The sequence below is a fragment of the Pseudopipra pipra genome, chromosome 14 (genome assembly GCF_036250125.1).
Source record: "Pseudopipra pipra isolate bDixPip1 chromosome 14, bDixPip1.hap1, whole genome shotgun sequence".
In the NCBI taxonomy this organism is placed as follows: domain Eukaryota; kingdom Metazoa; phylum Chordata; class Aves; order Passeriformes; family Pipridae; genus Pseudopipra; species Pseudopipra pipra.
Window position 1 is genome coordinate 741,810 of NC_087562.1, and position 18,185 is coordinate 759,994.

General features: G+C 44.3%; 2 protein-coding genes across 5 annotated transcripts; one reads left to right on the plus strand and one right to left on the minus strand.

Annotated features, from left to right (window-relative positions):
• Positions 1-651: 651 nt before the first annotated feature.
• On the minus strand, positions 652-6,138 carry HSDL1 (hydroxysteroid dehydrogenase like 1). Of its 2 annotated transcripts, none has more exons than XM_064670618.1 (5): positions 6,116-6,138; positions 4,930-5,162; positions 3,860-4,305; positions 1,863-2,090; positions 652-947 (listed from the first exon to the last, which is right to left on the minus strand). In XM_064670618.1, the coding sequence occupies exons 2-5, from the start codon at positions 5,147-5,149 to the stop codon at positions 852-854; spliced, it is 990 nt and encodes a 329-aa protein (XP_064526688.1). In that variant the 5' UTR covers positions 5,150-5,162; positions 6,116-6,138; the 3' UTR covers positions 652-851. The 2 variants fall into 2 exon arrangements, with proteins under 2 accessions (XP_064526688.1, XP_064526689.1); XM_064670619.1 differs by lacking the exon at positions 6,116-6,138 and adding an exon at positions 5,995-6,015.
• Positions 6,139-6,181: 43 nt separating this feature from the next.
• Positions 6,182-17,052, plus strand: DNAAF1 (dynein axonemal assembly factor 1). Of its 3 annotated transcripts, none has more exons than XM_064670610.1 (13): positions 6,182-6,458; positions 7,087-7,212; positions 7,681-7,816; positions 8,655-8,746; positions 9,115-9,336; positions 10,069-10,235; positions 10,491-10,612; positions 11,149-11,363; positions 11,848-12,099; positions 12,679-12,788; positions 14,761-14,829; positions 15,957-16,311; positions 16,610-17,052. In XM_064670610.1, exons 1-13 carry the CDS (start codon positions 6,197-6,199, stop codon positions 16,714-16,716), a joined length of 2,235 nt encoding a protein of 744 aa, XP_064526680.1. In that variant the 5' UTR covers positions 6,182-6,196; the 3' UTR covers positions 16,717-17,052. The 3 variants fall into 3 exon arrangements, with proteins under 3 accessions (XP_064526680.1, XP_064526681.1, XP_064526682.1); XM_064670611.1 differs by having other exon boundaries at positions 15,960-16,311; XM_064670612.1 differs by lacking the exon at positions 7,087-7,212.
• The last annotated feature ends 1,133 nt before the right edge of the window (positions 17,053-18,185 follow it).

Here is an 18,185-nt window from a genome sequence, read left to right on the forward strand (position 1 = left end):
GAGTGAGGGGACAGCGGGCCGGTGAGGGAGATCGGGAATGTGGGGACACGGGGCTGGGTGAGGGAGATCGGGAATGTGGGGACACGGGGCTGGGTGAGGGAGATCGGGAATGTGGGGACACGGGGCTGGGTGAGGGAGATCGGGAATGTGGGGACACGGGGCCGGGTGAGGGGTCTGGCTGCTCAAGGAACACATGGGTAGTACCAGAGACGGGGATAGAAATATCCTCCAGCTTCACCTGTCTCAAGGTTCATTTAAGGCCTTGCTAAAGTTACTTGTGTTTAACTCCCCTTTGTAAACGAGCCTAAGTCACTGTTGGCCATACAACCCCTAGTTTTATACTGCACAAAGTACGAGGTGTTCAGGGCCAGCTGAGGTGGGGTTTGGTTGGTGCAGGCAAACCCATGTCGTGGGTCCCTGCCCCTGTGCCCCCCAGCCTGCTCCCTGTCTTCACAACTTCTTCAGTCGACTGGGATTGTCTTTGTGAACAGCCGGTTCAGGGGGATTTGAAGGATTCTCAGATTCTGTCAGCTTTATAAATGGACATCATGTGAGAGACGGTCACTTACTGTCAGAAATAAAACTGTACATGCTGCTGCCCAGCTACCTCAATGAGAAAGTGAACAGAGATTAACACCAAGAACATCAGCATTTTGTTGCAGAGGAAAGCACCAGAGGAGCTGTTTAATACAAGGATACAGAAAGGATCCAGACTCCTGCTGTCTAGGTTACATAGCTTGTTTAACAAGGTCTGGGTAAGTTACAGGAAGTCCTCCAAGGTTCATGACACGTCTCTGCAGCACTGATCAGAGCACACCATGTGTCACACAGGACATGTGGGTGCCCCTGTTTCACTTGGGGTGCAAAGCTTGCTCGCGTACGATGCCGCCGAGGTACAGGGCGAGCCGTGCCCACATCCACTCCGGCAGGCGCTCGGCCAGCGCGAACTGTGGAGAGGCAACGGGGGAACAGAGCACAGGGAAAGGGAGCGACATGTTAGGATACATTCCATTCAACTGCTTCTCAAATCACTACCAAAGCAAAACCTGCTTGAGCATCAGCAACTAAGCCTTAAATTCCAGCCCTTGGAAGTTAAGCTATTTAGCCATTTTGGAAGGAGCACCCACAGCTGAACAGTAAAGTTCTGCAAATAAATCCTAAAGCAGTTTGGACAAGTTCCCAACACCAGTACTGTCCACTTGGCTTTAATTGCCACATCTTGCCAGAATTCTTCCCATCTCTTTTATTCCCTTTGGACTAAACCCCACTGCTTCACTTCCTTCTATCAACCTCATGGTACAGGAAATCAGTAGGCAGGATACGTGAGATGTGACCAATGTGCATAAAACTATCTGCCCCCCAAAAATGAAAACCCTAACAAATGGAGAACCTGCTTTCAGATAAATTAGAACAAAAGTATGGAGTTTTTCCCTGCTATTAATGCATGCTCCCTACCCACTCTTCCCCAACACAGAAATATGCTCAATACATTAAGACTGAAAAAAGCTGTTTCTGTTCACAGAAGACAGTTGGCCAGTCAGCAACACCCCAAGTGAAATGAGATGCTCTGTGCCAATTAATAAAAACTTGTCACTTTCCCATTTTTGCAGCGCATTTCAAGTGGGAACTGGATTCACTCTCCCATCTTAAAAATAAGCATGCCCAAGCATAATTTTCTAAAGCAGAACTAGTTAGAAAACATGGCACAATGCCTTGAGGTCCTACAATACACATGGCACTTTTTCAGAATATTAGCAGAGTTTTGATTGAGACTCCTAAGAAAGTAAAAATTTGATTTATTTCTACGTGACAAATAGCTGAATGAATATTTCCACACAAAATAGTTGAATGAATTCCATTACCAGTAATTCATGCTTCCAGAAACCAGAGGTCCTTGTGGATAACCCAAGAGTAGAAATAGCATGACTTGCATATTCCTCAGCAGAAGGAAACAAGAAAGATCTCTTGTTCAACCAGCTGTTGAATGCTACCATGTTTGTAGCAATTGTACTTGGGGTTAGACTTTGAACAAAAATTCCTTTTGAGGCATACTCATAATGTATTGCTCTACTGAAATAGTCCAAGTAGATCTAGAAAGACAAAAGCAGAGACATCTTTATTTTTCTTTTTTCTTTTTTTCCAAATGTCAGGGCAGAGTCTTATTAAAATTAGAGAAAAGTGCACTTTTAAGTGTGTTTCTATGTGTTATTTGTTTGCTATAAACCTGCCACAGTACAGTAACTTGCAGGACAAAGTGCTGCTTAACAAAATCTGACAATTTCTGCTTAAAAACAGCACAGAAACATTTATTTCATCTAAAACAAACATCTTTGGGGTGTTCGGAGGCATTAAAGCCAGCTATGCCCAGTTAGAAGGCCAAAATAAAGTCTCATTCTTTAATACATTTACAGGGGAATTTTGCATTCAACTGTCTTCCCCAGAAGGCAGGTTAGTTACTTCCAGGGACTCCCTTATGCAAAATTATTCATTTGTTTATGTGTACCTGTGTTACCTCCTTTAGCTCATTTTACTTTTACAGAATAGCAAAAAAAAGCACAAGACTGGTAACTGGGACTGCTGGAATCAGACAGAAGGAGCCTGGCTCAGCCTTATCAGGGCAGCACCACTGATGCCAGGCTGCTGCTCCTGCCCTGTCACACAGCCACTACCCCTGAGAAAAGGCATTTGAAAGAGCAGCCTGTGAGCAAACGTGTTTCTGCTCCCAAATGGCCTCACAAAAGGCTTTCCCAACACTTTGCTGGGAAAGCACCTTGTACAAACGCTCTTACAAGTGATTTAGGAAAACTAAAGCAATCACTTCAAATACTGGGCATTGTTAATGCACAAAGAGGCTGAGAACACTAGAGCAGCTTGTTCTCCCTTCTGTGTTCCCAGGCCAGGCTTAAGACTGGATTGCTGATCTAGGAACTGCATTAATGATGCCAGCTAAATAAAGAAACTTTGGTATATTTGGGTTTGTTCCTTCTTTTTCATTCAAGCTTTTTAATTGTTTTAGTTCAGAGTGCAGTTCTACACACACTTAGCATCATCAAGGAGGCAGATACTCTGCACAGAAACAGGAATCCTAAGCCAGTTTCCACACTGAAGAAAATCTTACGTAAAGAATTTTACACCTTGGCATAGAGACTGAAATGTTAATGGTTAGTGGCTCAAACAATTTGCAAAAGCAGTGGGTGCTTCCTGCATGGTAACAGCCCAGGTACAGAGGGTGTAAGGACCAGAGAATGACCACAACAAATCAACCTTTGTTTAGAAACAAGTTGTTTTTTGAGCCAGATAAGGGAAAAGGCCAATAAGAAGCAGATCCTGTGATGTGGATCATGCCAATGCTCTCCCTTACACAACTGGCTCACTGTACATATGGTACAATGGTGTAAAAAGCCTTCCACCCCTTGGTGTCAGGTGAAGCACTGGCCTGATTTGGCCACAGCCCTTGTCACAATGGTGGCTTGAGCATGAGTACAGCCCCTCTAGCTACCAAATACTGGTGTGTAAGAGACTTGAGCTATGTCTGCACAGTTCAGCTGAATAAGAGAGAGATTAAATTCTGCCACTCTGCTTTGTGCATCTGAGAAAGGCAACATTTCTCCCAGAATTACTGTTAAGCCACAGTTCACCCAAAATCAAAGAGCATTGACTTTGGTTCAAAGCCCAGCACTGGTGAGGATGAAGAGTTTACTGCATAATACATATATTAGTCACTGCCAATATATAAACAAATCCCTAGAAAACCTTCAAGTACTTTGATATCCTTGCTGCAAGTGTTTAAAAAAACCCATACCACAACCAAACTATAATGTACTTTCCAGTGCATACCATTAATTACACCCCAACTTACTTTAGAGGCTCCATAGGTTGTTACCAGTGGTGTCGGCTGACTACAGAATACAGAAGAAATGTTCACAATTGCCCCTTTCTTCTTCTTTACCATACCTGGCAGCACAATATGTGTCATCATGTTAGCAGAGGCAATATTGGTGTGGATTGTGTCCCACAGCATGTCCTCAGTCAGATCAGTATAATAGTTCGCGTAGCCAGCAAACATTCCCACATTATTCACCAAAATCCCAATTTCTCTGTCTTTCAGAGCCTCCTTAATGGCCGGGTAAGGCTCACGCCCCTTGCTGAAATCAGCTACAATGAACTCTGTCTCCACGTTATAGGTCTCAGATATGCTCCTGGACACGGCCTCCAGCTTCTCCTTGTTCCTGCTGACCAGGATGATGTTGACTCCCCGCTTTGCCAGTTCTTGGGCGTACGCCTTCCCGATGCCATCCGTGCTACCTGCCAGGGAGAACAACAACAGGATGAACAAGGTGAGAAACAGAGCAACCCCAGCCTTCTCTTTGACAGTTCTTTCAATTATAGCTCTAGTCTCTTTTCTGAGATCATGTGGCACTGAAGATGTTGATTTCAAAGCCACAACATTAAAGACAACGTTGTCAGTAGCCACCTTCTGCAATCCCCCTCACACAAGTTTTATAGTTTCTATGACAAGAGAGAGCTCAAAGCAGAACCTTAATGACAGGCAGAGATGTCAGAGGTACAGGACTCGAACTGTGTTGAAGGACTAGAGCACATATGAAAACATCATAGCAAAAAAAGGATCTCGTCTGCATCTCTGTCTACACTTGCAGGTGTTCATGGTGTACCTTGTAAATTTTGAGGGAAAATTGCTGTAATTCCTTCTCAGCAGTCAGTCAAATCACTTAGCTTGTCCATATCCTGAGGAACTGAATCTAGTAAGGCAATGAGCAACTGTCACTCGAGCAGATTAACCTGCAACCAGAGGTAATACAGGCCCCAGGTTGTGACATAAAGCTCACCCAGCAGCACAAGCTATAAGTCTCACAGTACTGGCACAGTATGTCACATAAATATAGGCAAATATGACACTTCCTCTCTTACCAGTGACCACAGCCCATTGTCCATACTGCCTGACGAGATCAACCTCACCGCCCAGCCTGGGGATGACGTGCAGCCGCAGCATGCTGTAAGTGCCACACGCCAGAGACACACACTTTCTGACTGTGTACCAAGCTCCAACCAGAGCCAGGGCTTCCATGTAGAAACTGCAGGAACGACTGATTTCCCTGTACAAGAGGGAGAAATGATCCACTGCTGCCATGGTGATTAGAAGCCTGGAAAAAAGAGAGATATGGGCAATTACAACCAGCTCTTGGGCCATGTAAACTTTTCAGACTGAATGGATAACCTTTGAGATTCAGCATGTTACAGTCTGATCACTGTTTTGATACAGAAAACCCACAAGTTGGCCTGCTAAAACTTGGGTATCACCTACCATCATCTTCACTGATATAGGTACTGTTTAGCTCTTGTTTAGCTATTAATCAGTTACACTGCAATGACACTGATCAACGACACCACAAACAAAACTATTCAAGCAGGAGAAGCCCAACATGTCAAAACTAATTTTGGAAGATGAAGAACTTCCTGTAAGAGAGGCAAGGATGATCAGCAGGACAGAGCTGAGACGTAAAGAAACAACGGGCTCTTTGAAGGCCGAAAAGCTACGCGGGAGAGAACGCAAGCCCTGAGGCAGAACTTCATTCCCACCGCACCTCCCGCCGCCCCCGAACCAGGGCGCGGTGCAGCGCATCGGCCACACCGCACACCGCGCCTGCCGAGCCCTCACGCCTTTTACTGGGAGATACAATTGCAAACCAAGCACAAAGCTCAGACACCGCCGCCGCCCGGGCCGAGCCGGATCCCCGGGGCCGGGCCCGATCCCCCGGGCCGCCACAGGCAGCAGGGACAGCGGGGCCGGGCGCGCCCCGCCCGCGCAGCCCTGACGGACCCGTCCGGGCCCCTCCGCGGCCCGGGCTGTTTCGGAGGGGCCCCGCAGCCCGGCCGTGCCCCGGCGGTCCCCTGTCACCCTCGGGCCGGTTCCCCGTCACCCTCCGGGCCGGTCCCCCCTCACCCTCTGTACCTGTTCCCCCTCACCCTCTTTACCTGTCCCCCCTCACCCCGGTCCCCCCTCACCCTCTGTACCGGTCCCCGCTCACCCTCTGTACCTGCACCTCACCCCGGTCCCCCCTCACCCCGGTCCCCCCTCACCGCGGTCCCCCCTCACGGCGGGCCGTTCCGTCCCCGCCGCCGCGCGGGGCCGCCGGGAGCGGCCGCACCGCCTTGTGGGCCGTCGCGCGCGGTCGCCATGGCGACGGTGCGGGCTGTGGCGGCGGGGCCGGGCCGCGCTCCCTCCCGGCCCTGCCGGGACCTGCGGGCGTTTCGTCCGCAGAAGTCAGGCCGTGAGTCCAGTGCTGACTCGGGGGCTGTGAGAATGGAAGCGCCCGCCACAGAGCGGGCCGGCGGCGGCGGAGGGGAGATCACAGCGCCAGAGGCGGCAGAGGCGCCGCCGGGCGACCCCGCAGCCGGAGCTGCCCCCTCAGAGCGTGAGGGCAGCGCTGGCAGCACAGGTGAGCCCCGGGCTGGCTCGCCAGGACCAGCTCGGGACACTCTGGCCAACACAATGCGCTGGCATCGTCTGTTAACTACTCACCTGGATGCCATGCGAGGCTGTGCTTTCTCCCAGCAAAGTCATGGAAATCCTGCCATACCTGAGGCGTGCTCAATTGCTACCTGCCTGACCCTTTTTTTACCATTACCTCTGTTTCTTTACTTTCCTCTTGCCGGAGAGGTACTTTTTCCTGTGTTGTGATCACACAGCTGGCCTGACCTCTAAATCACACACCACAGGTTGCAGAATGGGTCACGCTGGAAGGGACCCCCGTGGTTGGGACCATCTGGCCCAAGCAGGGCCATCCCAGGGCTCATGGCACAGCATTGCATCCAGAGGTTCTGGAATATCTCCAGTGAGGGAGACCCCACACCCTCTCTGGGCAATCTGTCCCGGTGCATGGTCACCCCCACAGCAGGGAAGTTCTTCCTCACGTTCAGGTGGAACTTCTGTGCATCAGTTTCTGCCCGTTGCCTCTTGTCCTATTAAATAAGTCCTATTATTATGTTTCAATTACAATCATATTTAAATGAGCTGGTACAGTCATCTTGTTTGTACTGTCTCTTTTTAAATGTGCGGACTACAAGTGCAACTAGAAGGTCCAGAGCAAGATTCTGAAGAGAAGAACATTGAAATTCCAGTTACTCAAAGGCAGTGTAAAGACAGTGTGAATGAGTGCAGCTCTGCAGACACCTTCCAAGGAGTGCAAAAGGGTAAATCTGTAGAAGAGCTAAGCTAACAGACAGTGCTTGGGATGACTCAGAGACACCATTACTGTAGTCTCTCTACATGCAGAGTTAAGAGTCTTGTTAAATGCAAATTAGTGTTAATTAATGGTAATACATAGTAGATGTCTAAGACCATAAGAACATTGATGCCAGTACTTTATTGTCACTGCACATTATAATAATCTTAAGACTAGTGGGTATTACCTGACTTCCAGATTTAAAAAAAAAATAAATGCAGATTTCAGCAGTTAAATTTGCTACTACTTATTTTACTACTTTGCCTTCTAAAAACATTGTTTCATTAAAATTGTCAGCAAAAATCTTGGTTAAAACCCTCCTCCTCCTGAAATTCACATTCAAGTGCTCTTCAATATTTCTCTAAAGCAATTGGCAACATGACACATTTTCCCCACCCTTGCTGTTAAATTGCAACTCCTTTTCTTACTTACAAAGATGTTACAACTCAAGAGAAAGCCGTCAACTGCATGTCCAGAGCAGACCAACAGAATGAACAAAAGTCAGGTGTTGATCACGAGTCTGTGACCAGCTCATCCAGTCAAAGGACAGCAGAAAAGAGGGGCTCTGTAAGGTAATGCATTGCTTGTGGATGTGTTTTATTTAAAATCTTGGCATCACTGAAGTCAGTGGGAGTTTTGCTGCTCTGCATGTTGATCTTAACTCTGGAGAACAATTTTGCAGATGAACTTAAGAATAATCGATGAATCAGGAATTAGTGATATCTCCAGCATCTGTCCAGATGTTTGGGGTTTTTATGGCCACAGTAGCAAACTACATTCTAACCACATGAGGTAGTCTATTTAGTGGATCTGGAGAAAATTGTGCAAACTCTTGTGGGAGTCATTTGCCAGTAGATTTGACCATTTCTCAGCATCAGTTCCAAGGCACTGTGTTAATTCCTCGTGGCATTCCCAGCCAGCCACAGCTGCACAGTAAAACTTTATTGAGTGCTATTTCAGAGTCAGCATTTCATTAAAAAGTTGGGCTGAGAACTATTGATTTTTCTAGTCTGAGAAAAAATGTTGCATAGTGGCTGTGCCACCCAAGGTCCTGTACCAAAGCAACTAGGAACAGAGGAAAGGATTGGAGAGGAAGGAAGGAGAAGCTGACATAGAATCACGCTGCTCTTCTCCAGGAAGATGGACTCTCTAATTCCCCACCCATTTTCCTACGTACTCTCTGGTTTTTAGCAGAAGGGTCTGGTAACTCACTTAAACAGGTAGAAATGAGAAGCCACTCTAAAAAAACCTACTGCTTTTTTAATTTGGAATATAGTTTTGAAAGCTGTAGCTATTTCTATTGTGTGAAAGAACTATTAGTTGTGTTGCATTGGAATCTGTAAGGAAGCAAAAGATTTCAGAATGTGCACTGAAATACATTTTTTGTTCTGCTTTCTGTTATTATTTTAGAATGACAAAAAAGACTCTGCTGGACATCTGTAAACAGCAGAAGTTATACTGGACCCCCTACTTAAATGATACACTTTACTTACATTATAAAGGTAAGATGTGGACATGACTGTTTAGATTTATCATTCCAAGTAGCATTTTAGCAGAGAAGCTATTTCATGGCTCACTAAAGTAAGATATCTAGTCATTCTTTTAAATTAAAAACATAATTTTATACAATACTGGAACTGGGAAACAAAATGTCTCAATATGAAGGTAGAAAAATAAACTGATTATACATCTAATTCACTTTGTGTAGCCATTCAAGGGATCAGTAGCAATCAAGGGACATATTTTTGGGTTTTTTTCCTAAAACAACAGCCTCTGAGAAGTGTCTTAAAATACTGGTCTGGGTTGCATTCAGAGGAAAATATATGTTTTTTTCCTTGAATGTGCTGGTACAAAGAGCTGTTGTGTGCAGGGTTTGACCGGCTGGAGAACCTGGAGGAGTACACGGGGCTGAAGTGTCTGTGGCTGCAGTGCAACGGCCTGAGGAAAATCGAGAACCTGCAGGCCCAGACAGAGCTGCGCTGCCTCTACTTGCAACTCAATTTAATTGAGAAGATTGAAAACCTTGAGCCCTTACAGAAGCTGGATTCCCTCAACATCAGTAACAACTACATTAAGACCATTGAGAATCTCTGTAAGAACTGTTGGTACAATGTGTTGTAACCTTGGCCAAGCCCACGTTCCTAAGCTCTGACTAAGCTATTATCAGTGGCACTAGTTTCAAGGGATAATTTTATTCATGATAGAATTTTGCACAATATCCCATACCAAAGTCCACAGGGCTTCTGTTGAGGAGTCAAACCTATGTATTTTGCAAATTAAATCGATGAAAAAAAGAGAAAATACGTAGGAACTACTTTCACGTGGATACCTAGAATAATTAGGTATTTTTTTCCTCACTTCTTAGTGCCATCTCAGTCTTATCTGTGTTGCAGACAGGCTGACAATCCAGTTTTCACTATTTACTTTACAGTTAAGATGTGCTTTGGCAGTTGCAGACACAATTACTGAATCTCTTATGTCTGCTAAAAGATTTATTCTGTCTTCAGCAGAAAATAAAAACAATTCCTCTACATTACCACTTGCATACATTGGAAAATTTTGAAACGTGTGTAACTAGTTAGTTTGAAATGTGAATGAAGGACAACCACTATCCCAAAACCAAACAGCTGTTTCTCCCAGGGTGAAGAAAGCAGCTTTGGAGGCCTAGCCAAAAAGTGCATATAGCAGAATAACAAATTTCAAAAAAATCTCCAAATTCGGTACAAACAATTAGTTTGACAATGCAGTTTTTTACTTGCTCCAGGAACCCCTCTGTGAAGCAACAACTCTTACCTTTCCTGTCCTTGTCCTTGTTGTCCTGCAGCTTGTCTGAAAGTCCTGCAGACTCTGCAGATTGCTCACAACAAGCTGAGGACAGTGGAGGACATCCAGCACCTGCAGGAGTGCCCCAGTATTTCTGTTCTGGATCTTTCCCACAACTGCCTCAGTGATCCAAGTATTGTAACTATTCTGGAGACCATGCCTAACCTGGTAAGGCAAACACAGCTCAGGTTCCTGTCCTGTGTGTGGGTGAGCCCCATGGAGTGCTTTGGGTGGGTAGTTCGGTGCACAACAGGCATTGGTGTAAAAGAAACATTATTAACCATTGTTTTATTTCTTGTTGATTGCCTGTAACATTCAGGGTGTTTTATTCACCTCTTGTTTTTGAAATGACAGGGAAAGTGCATACCCAGATTGGGGTATTTTGCTACTCAACTTTAAAAATGGTTCCCCTTGTTTCTCTAGCACGTGCTGAATTTGATGGGAAACGAGGTGATAAGGAAAATTGCTAATTACAGAAAAACACTTATTGTTCGACTAAAACAACTAACATATCTGGATGACAGACCAGTTTTCCCAAAGGATAGGTAAGAAACACAGCCTTCTTCATTACACAGCAGTAAAGATCAAATGCTAATGATCACTCACACACTTTTTGTCAAAATTGTCATGGAAGGAAAGGAACTGACCAGTATAATTTATTGAAGGTGGGTGACTTAGAGGACAAGAGTATTGTACTGCAGACTTCTACATCTAACATACCTAGAAAAAAAGCAATCTATTTTTTCACAAAAGAATTCTTGAGCAGAATGCTCTTAGGCCAAGTCTGTAGAGCAGAGGCAAATCCAGATTTCAGCAGAATCTGAGCGGGTGTCTGGAAGAGCCAAGCCAAGCCCAGCCCAATCTCTGGGGCTGGGATCCCCAGCATTTGGCCAGCTTTATTTTTTTGTTTCAGTGCCACATACAGGATGAGATACACCTTCATCCCTGTTGCATAAGGGATTGTCACAGCTAAATGCTTTTTTTTCTATTTTGTGCTGTTTCAAGCTATTTTAAATTTCTCTGTCATTGCAAAGATGGGCTTTTATAGCTGTATTACAGTGAGCTTTTGTGTTTTCATTAGAGCCTGTGCAGAAGCCTGGGCTGTTGGAGGGCTTGAAGCTGAGAAAGTAGAAAGGGAAAAATGGGAAACCAGAGAGAGAAAAAAAATCCAAGATAGCATTGATGCATTAGCAGCAATGAGGCAAAAAGCAGAGGAAAATAAAAGACAAAAGTGCATGGAAGAAGGAGATACAAGTGCAAGATCTGTAAATGGAGATGCAACAGATATCCTAGAAGGTTTGTGCTTACAACTTTGGAAGCTGTCTGTAATCACTTCAGTTTGAATGTGCAGAGGAGTCTTTATCTGATATTCTTTGGGTTGACTAACAAGTAAAATTTGTTCTGCAAGCAAGTGAATTGCACAAAGGAGAGGACAACCAGCACTTGTTGCTGATTCATCAAAGTCCTCAAGCATATATGTAAATATGTAGTCACTTGTGAGTCTTTTCAAAGTTAACTATAAGGACCAGCCAGTTGTTTACTACAGTGTTTTCTCTAGATGATTTTTTTTTTGCCTGGGAACTTTATTTGCTGGGGAGTTGAGATGGGAAAACCCACAACATTGCTGCAGTCTTGGGAGGACTACTCATCCACAAATAGCTGCTCAAACAAAGTAGGAGCTTTTGCTGCATATTTTAGGCCAGTGTAGTAATGTTTGGATATTTAGAATGAGCAGTGGTAGATTGACTTAGCAATTTTAATGAACTTGTTTCTTCTGTAGGAGCACCTGCAAATTCAAAAGATGGTGATGGAAATTCTAATACATCAAAGCCTTCAAATATATCAGAAGAGGAAGAAGCTCAAGAGAAGACTGAGAAATTTAAAGATGAAGGTTTCGATGTTAGTGATGAAGTGATAACACTTCTGCCAAATAGGGAAGATAACACATCTGGAAATATTCCTGCTGGAGTTCAAGAGGATGTGCAGGAACCAGACTTTTACAAATGTGCAAATCTCAACCAGGAGACAGATGGTAACGTACCCAGTGAGGAACCAAAGCAAACTGAGGGTGCGGAGATGATGAGCCAAACTCTGCCTTAGTGCAGCCTCTGCTGATTCATAGATAAGAACATTCCATTAGATTTCCACAGTGACTAGGGAAAATCAAGCAATACTGGATAAAATATTCTTTAAATACAAAAATAAAAAAATTCTGAGGGCTTAACCTGCAACTTCTGCAGCTTAAGGGTGGAACTGCACTTCTCAAAGATGCCAGGTTTAGTGACAGGACAGGCTGCCCTTGGTGCCACTGTGCAGTCTGTCTGCCAGCAGAAGCTGGTCATCCCTCCAGAGGTGGGTTTGTGCCTTCACACATGGAAGAATGCTTTATAGATTGTGGAATCCATTATTGCCAATTGAAAATATGAATTTATACAATATAAGATATAAGAGAGACCAAGAATGTGCTGGAAAGCCCAAGTGCTGGATTCAGCTGTGAATTCTGCAGTGGTGGTCAGTCCCCAGCAGTTTGGTTCTGCAGTGCTTGCCCTTGCAATGTAGACATTGTTTTATTCAGTTAGTTCTCTCCAACTGACTGTTGTTTGTTCTTTAGATCTGCCAAGACAGGAGGCAGCCACTGACAAGGCCCTGCTTCCTGAAGGGGATGAATATGCTGGAATGGAGCAGTTCAAAGTGGAGACACTGGAGAAACTTTATCTTGATGTATGTATTGGATTGAGATGTTGAGAAGTTTACATGTGGGTATTCTCCAAGGTAATTCCTGTAACATCCAGGCCAGTATGCCCAGGTTCTTAAGAGAGCTCTACTATTAGGATAAGTAAAAGGAACCCAAAAGGTAAAGTTGCAGAGGTATTCATTCTGTCCATGTAGCATATATAAAGAATTTACCACTGCTTCCAAAGTTTATTTTGTCCTTAAAATTTTTGTCCTACAAGTGCTTTTGTCCTATAAATCACCTGAAGTTGACCTTCTATCTCTTTGATTTCTCTGGAGAAGCTAATGAGGGCTCTCATTTAAAAACAAATCATATCAAAAAGAATCAAGTAGGTACATTGATCCTCTTAAGCAAAACTCAAATGAAATATGCAGTTGAAAATGTGAACTATTGCAGAAAAAGCATAAGGAAGAAATAGCAACCCCATCATTGTCAATGTTACCTACCAGTATCAGGTATTATAAATTAATTCTCAAGATAGAACTTGGAGGTCTATTTCCAAGAAAAGCAGAATTTGCATTATTCAGGTATATAATAAGTCACTGACATTTGGAATATGGTCCTGTATTATCTAAGACTGCTACCTGATGATGCAACCTTTAAACATGTTTACATGTTTAAGTGTAAACATGTTTACACTTAACCCTGGGAAGGACATGGATACCACTGAGAAATACACCTTCCCTTCAGAGCAGAACTGCTCAGTGTGTCCTGACAAGGACTCTGCTGCTGCACTGACAGTGTCACACTGTGACACAACCAGCAAGAACAAACTTCTGGCCTTACCATTTCCCAGAGCACTTCATATACTCTTTGATACCTTACACTGCCATGCTTAACTACTGCCAGAAAAGTCTCATATCTTTGCCATGCTCTCAATCTCCCAGGAAAAAATTCCATGTTCTCCAAGGGCTCAACCCACTGCTTCAGTAGAGGGTTTGCTGCTGCCTCCTCCTGCTTGGCTGTCTTTAATAATGGGTTTAAAAAACACAGTGGAGAGAACTGGCAGCAATTCAAAGCATACACAATACTATCTTTAAAAGCAGATCTTGCAGGGTCTGAAATAAAGGCTTTAAATATGTGGTGATACTGTAGGTACCCACAATGTGAGGAACTCATCAGTTCAGTGTTTGTTTTTCCCCTGGTGCTCAGTGGCACCATAGGAAGCTCCTTTGCACAAACTGTGACATAAAGAACTGTTCAGCATGCACCCCTGGGGTTTCTTTAGATCTTAAACAGGGACTATTTTAATTCTGCAGGAGAAAAGCCAAACCCAGATCACACACTAATGCACATTTCAGTGTCCTTTGCTACTTTGTTCTCCAGCCACGTTTAGTAACAGCAAGAGCTTCTCCCAGCAAACCCCCTCCTGTACTCACGTCAGTGCAGACATTCCCAGGAGCCAGAGTGCTGCCATGGCTGGGAAGGGCTGGGAAGGGCTGCTGAGGAGCTCTGGAGCAGCACAGCTGTCCTGGTTCGGATCCCGACTGTGGATGGTCTGGGGAGTGAGATAAGGGAGGGGAGTGGGGAGGATTTGTGTGGTGGTTGTGACATCCCTTTGTCAAGCAGAAACAAGCTCCTGTTGCTGCACAGGCCTCGACGACATTCCATGTACTAAACCAGGAGGACTTTTAGTGAGTGATTTTGGTTTGGTCTGCAGGTGCAGCCTGCTGATTGCAACAATAACAGCTACTTCACCTCCCTGCTGGCACCACATTCCACCCACTAACATTAGTCTCAGATCTTAAGCTGTACTTGTTGAATGCTGGTTTTGTAAGCTGTGTCACCTCAGGCCATGCTGCACTGGCCCCAGCTGTGAGAGGAGGACAGGGGGCACTGCTGGCCGTGACCTCACACCCTGACAGCACTGCCCTGGAGAAGGTTCCCAGGGAGCAGAGGTGTCCTCCTTCATGGGTTACAGTAGCTAATCCCTGATTCATGATCTGTGATTGTCTTCAGGAATTGCCTGATTTAGAAGATGTAGATGTAACTGAATTTCCCCCAGAAGAGGAAATCTTTGTTCAGAAGGTAACATGTTTATTAATTCCAGTAATGAAGCTTGCCTAAACACATTCACAAATGTTTTGCAAAGTGAGGATAATCTAAGTTGTGAAATGCTGGGTTGGGAGGTGCAATCAGTTATGCATTTATAAACTAAAATGGATGATTTCAGCAGATCATATCCACTTGTAAATTTTTTTTTTAATTTGGTTTTTATATTATTCTATAGCAAAAATAGGAGAATGAAAACCTAAGATCAAGTAATGCACCAGTTACATAAGTTTAATTTCTTAGCAGTATGTAATGTTATAATGAAGATTACTCTTAAAATACACTTTACCAGTACTACTATGCTGCAAAGGACTGAATAGAGAGAACAAAGCACCTGCTGCTGAATAAAATCTGACATTTCAGCTGAAAACAGAGATTGACCCTCCTCTGCTCCACTGCAGGCCAGTCCTCGTGCACATTAGCACTTTGCTTTGCTCAAGCTAATCTTTTAGGCAAAAGCCTATAAGCAGAAACAGAAGGGGCAAAAAGAAGGCACCAAAGACTAAAAGCACAGTTTTGGCTCTCCTGCTAATCAGAGAATCATCCTGGCCTTGCTGGAGACAGGGGCTGGTACAGGACATGTTCTTACAGGTCTCTCCAAGGTAACTTTTCTGACAGCACAAGGCATGGAATTTATTTTCTCTTTTGGTCACAGACTCACAGCAGCATTGCAAAATGTCTTGGCCAACAAAGCCTCCAATTAAAAGAAGGCAAGGGAAGGGAACCAAGGATTAGTGAAGGAGTCTGTGTTAGCAGCTGTCATGCTGCAAAGGGTGCTCAGCTCTTGACTGAAGACAAATGAAGATGTTAGTCAGGTTTGGAGTAAAGTAATCCAGTGCAGCCCACACACTGCTGAATTGCTGAAATAGGGCTTTTTATGAACTGTTGCTGGTTTATGGTCAGTTGGTCACTGAAGCCTGAGGAATAGTTAACCTGAGAGCTAATAGCAGCAGGGCTGGGGGGGAAGCACATCTTCCCTACATTTTGGGAGAACACCACATCGAAGCTGACAACTGTTACATGGATCCAAGTGATAGTTACCCATCCTTTAGCTTTTATATCTAAGAATAATATATTTTCAATTATGTTTTCTACCTTTACAGCAGGACTATCACCCAAAGATTGAAATAATTTCTGAAGTGACAAATGACAGCGATTCTGCATTAGAGGAAAACAATAAAAGCACGTTTGAGGAATCAGTAGAGGAAGTTCCAACAGCAATTTTTTCAAATGCATGTGAGAGCCATAAAGAACATGAAGAGGAGGAGCACTTAAGACCCCTTCTTGAAAGCTTCTTTACAGAGCCTGCTAATTCAGAAAGACACCTGGAGATCAAAGATCAAAAAGCAGCCCCCTTGAAACCCTTGATACAAGAGGTAGTCACTGAGCCCAAGGACCATCTGCTGTTGTCACCAGTCTGCCATCAACCAGATGACCCAAGCCCATGGGAAGAGGATGGTAAGATTACAGTGACATTACTGATCACAGAGGAAAAGGTGGGTGGCACATGCACACTAAAAGTAAGGGTCTGTTCAGCTCTCATTGAAGATTGCTAGTTACAATCTCCTCTTCCTTTTATTTGTGTGGGAATCCTAATAAATTAGGAATTAAAATGGTATTTTCTCTTTTTCTACAGAGGATTTCTTGCTGAGTTTCATTGAAATGGTTTTAAAAAATTGGGCTCTACGTTTCTTTTTTCAGCATTAAAGACCACGAAGTGATTTTTATCTGTGTGTTACCTCTGTGCTTTTAACAGGGGCTGGCAGTGATGGAGAAGCTCCAGTGATGGAGGGCCTGGCTGAGGGTGAAGGGTGTCCTCACAGAGCACCAGGGGACAAGGACACTGAGAGTGGATTGGATTAATCCCTTTGGAAAAGAAGGGACCAAATCTGGATCTGTGTGCATGGGACCATCCCAAAGGATGGAGCCCAGCAGTGGGACCATCAGTTGGAACTGGCACCACCCCGTGACACACAAACCCCCTGGCCCAGGCTCTGCAGGGCAGGGGCTGTTCTCTGCTTTGCAAACTGCTGTTCTGAGGTTAAATTCCATCCTCCTGTTCTTTGTGCCTTTGCATCCTTCTAGAAATTACTTAGTTAAATGTTCATATCTCAGGGTTTCAATACAGATGTAGTTTCAAAGCAAAATGTAACATGTATCTGTCATTTGAACCAAATAAAGATTCTGCTTGTAACCACACCCTGTGAGAGTGGCCTCATCATCAAGGGCTGACAATGTTTTTGTGACAGAACCACCACCACATCAGCAATGGCCTCAGCTCTGAGTGACCTCACTTCACTAAGCCCTGCTCAAATTCAGGTGAGTGTCTTTTTTCATGTTTCTATAAATACTTAATAATTCGTGATAAATAGAATAATAGATAAACAGATAAATAAATAGAATAAACAGATAAATAAATAATAGAATAAATAGATAAACAGGTCTTGTAGATGTGCAGATTTAGAGAAATAACATATTACTCTGGGCTTGTTGAAAAGCTGTATTTCCAGTTAGCTGGGCTTAGGTGCCATCTGGTGGCAAGAGAACTGGATCTCACAGTGACACAAAGTAATTGTAAAAGCCCTCAGGGAAGACAACACAATTGCTTTAAATTTCAGCCATTTTCCACCTTCCATGGATTAAAACATGCTGGTAAAATCCTTGGGCTGCAGGACAGGGTGGGAGGGTGAGCCAAGGGCCTGTGGAGAACAGGCTTGTCTGAAAGACCAGCAAAGGAATCTGCCCTTCAGAAAGCTGCAAATGCTGCCAGCAACCTGTGGGAGCTTTCTCCTAAAAAGTAGCTGCTTCCTTTTCTGGAAGCTGGATAAGGACCACTTTGAGGGCTTTGGGTTGTGCATTTTCTGTGCTGTGTTTTAGTGCCTGTCCTGGTACCCTCCTCCTATACTAGAAACAAGGAGGGACTATATTATGTTTGTAAACAAAAGATTTTAAAAAAGAAATCCAAGAGTGAAGTTTGAGCTCTATTATCACTGAAAGCAAGAAAACCAGGATACATTAAAAAAAAAAAAAAAAAGGCAGCAAGTGGTTTCAAGAAGTACAGATTCCTTTACTGTGGGTATAAACAGATATACCCACCCTGACCAGCATTTTAGTTTGGAGAATTCAGCAGCTTTCTGAGCTGTGTTTACTTTGCCACATTTTACATGTGAGGTGTCTCCAGGTCCTGTGTGTCCACAGTGACCACGACCCTCCAGCAGGGCCTGTTTGAGCTCACAGGTAAATCCCCTGAATCTTACGGGAGGTTTGCATCTGGGAAGGAGAAAAGGAGTGAGGGGTAGGCGAAAGGAGTGAGAGAAATGCCAAAGCAGGAC

What these genes read in the sequence shown, in the direction of transcription:
- HSDL1 (XM_064670618.1), bottom strand. Translation starts at nt 5,149, where the DNA reads ATGGCAGCAGTGGATCATTTCTCCCTCTTGTACAGGGAAATCAGTCGT. An exon ending in CAACCTATGGAGCCTCTAAA is followed by an intron (nt 2,091 to 3,859) that starts GTAAGTTGGGGT and finishes TTGTCTTTCTAG; the next exon opens with ATCTACTTGGACTATTTCAG. An exon ending in TCTGGAAGCATGAATTACTG is followed by an intron (nt 948 to 1,862) that starts GTAATGGAATTC and finishes GCCTCTCCACAG; the next exon opens with TTCGCGCTGGCCGAGCGCCT.
- DNAAF1 (XM_064670610.1), top strand. Translation starts at nt 6,197, where the DNA reads ATGGCGACGGTGCGGGCTGTGGCGGCGGGGCCGGGCCGCGCTCCCTCC. An exon ending in CTTCCAAGGAGTGCAAAAGG is followed by an intron (nt 7,213 to 7,680) that starts GTAAATCTGTAG and finishes TTACTTACAAAG; the next exon opens with ATGTTACAACTCAAGAGAAA. An exon ending in ACTTTACTTACATTATAAAG is followed by an intron (nt 8,747 to 9,114) that starts GTAAGATGTGGA and finishes TGTTGTGTGCAG; the next exon opens with GGTTTGACCGGCTGGAGAAC.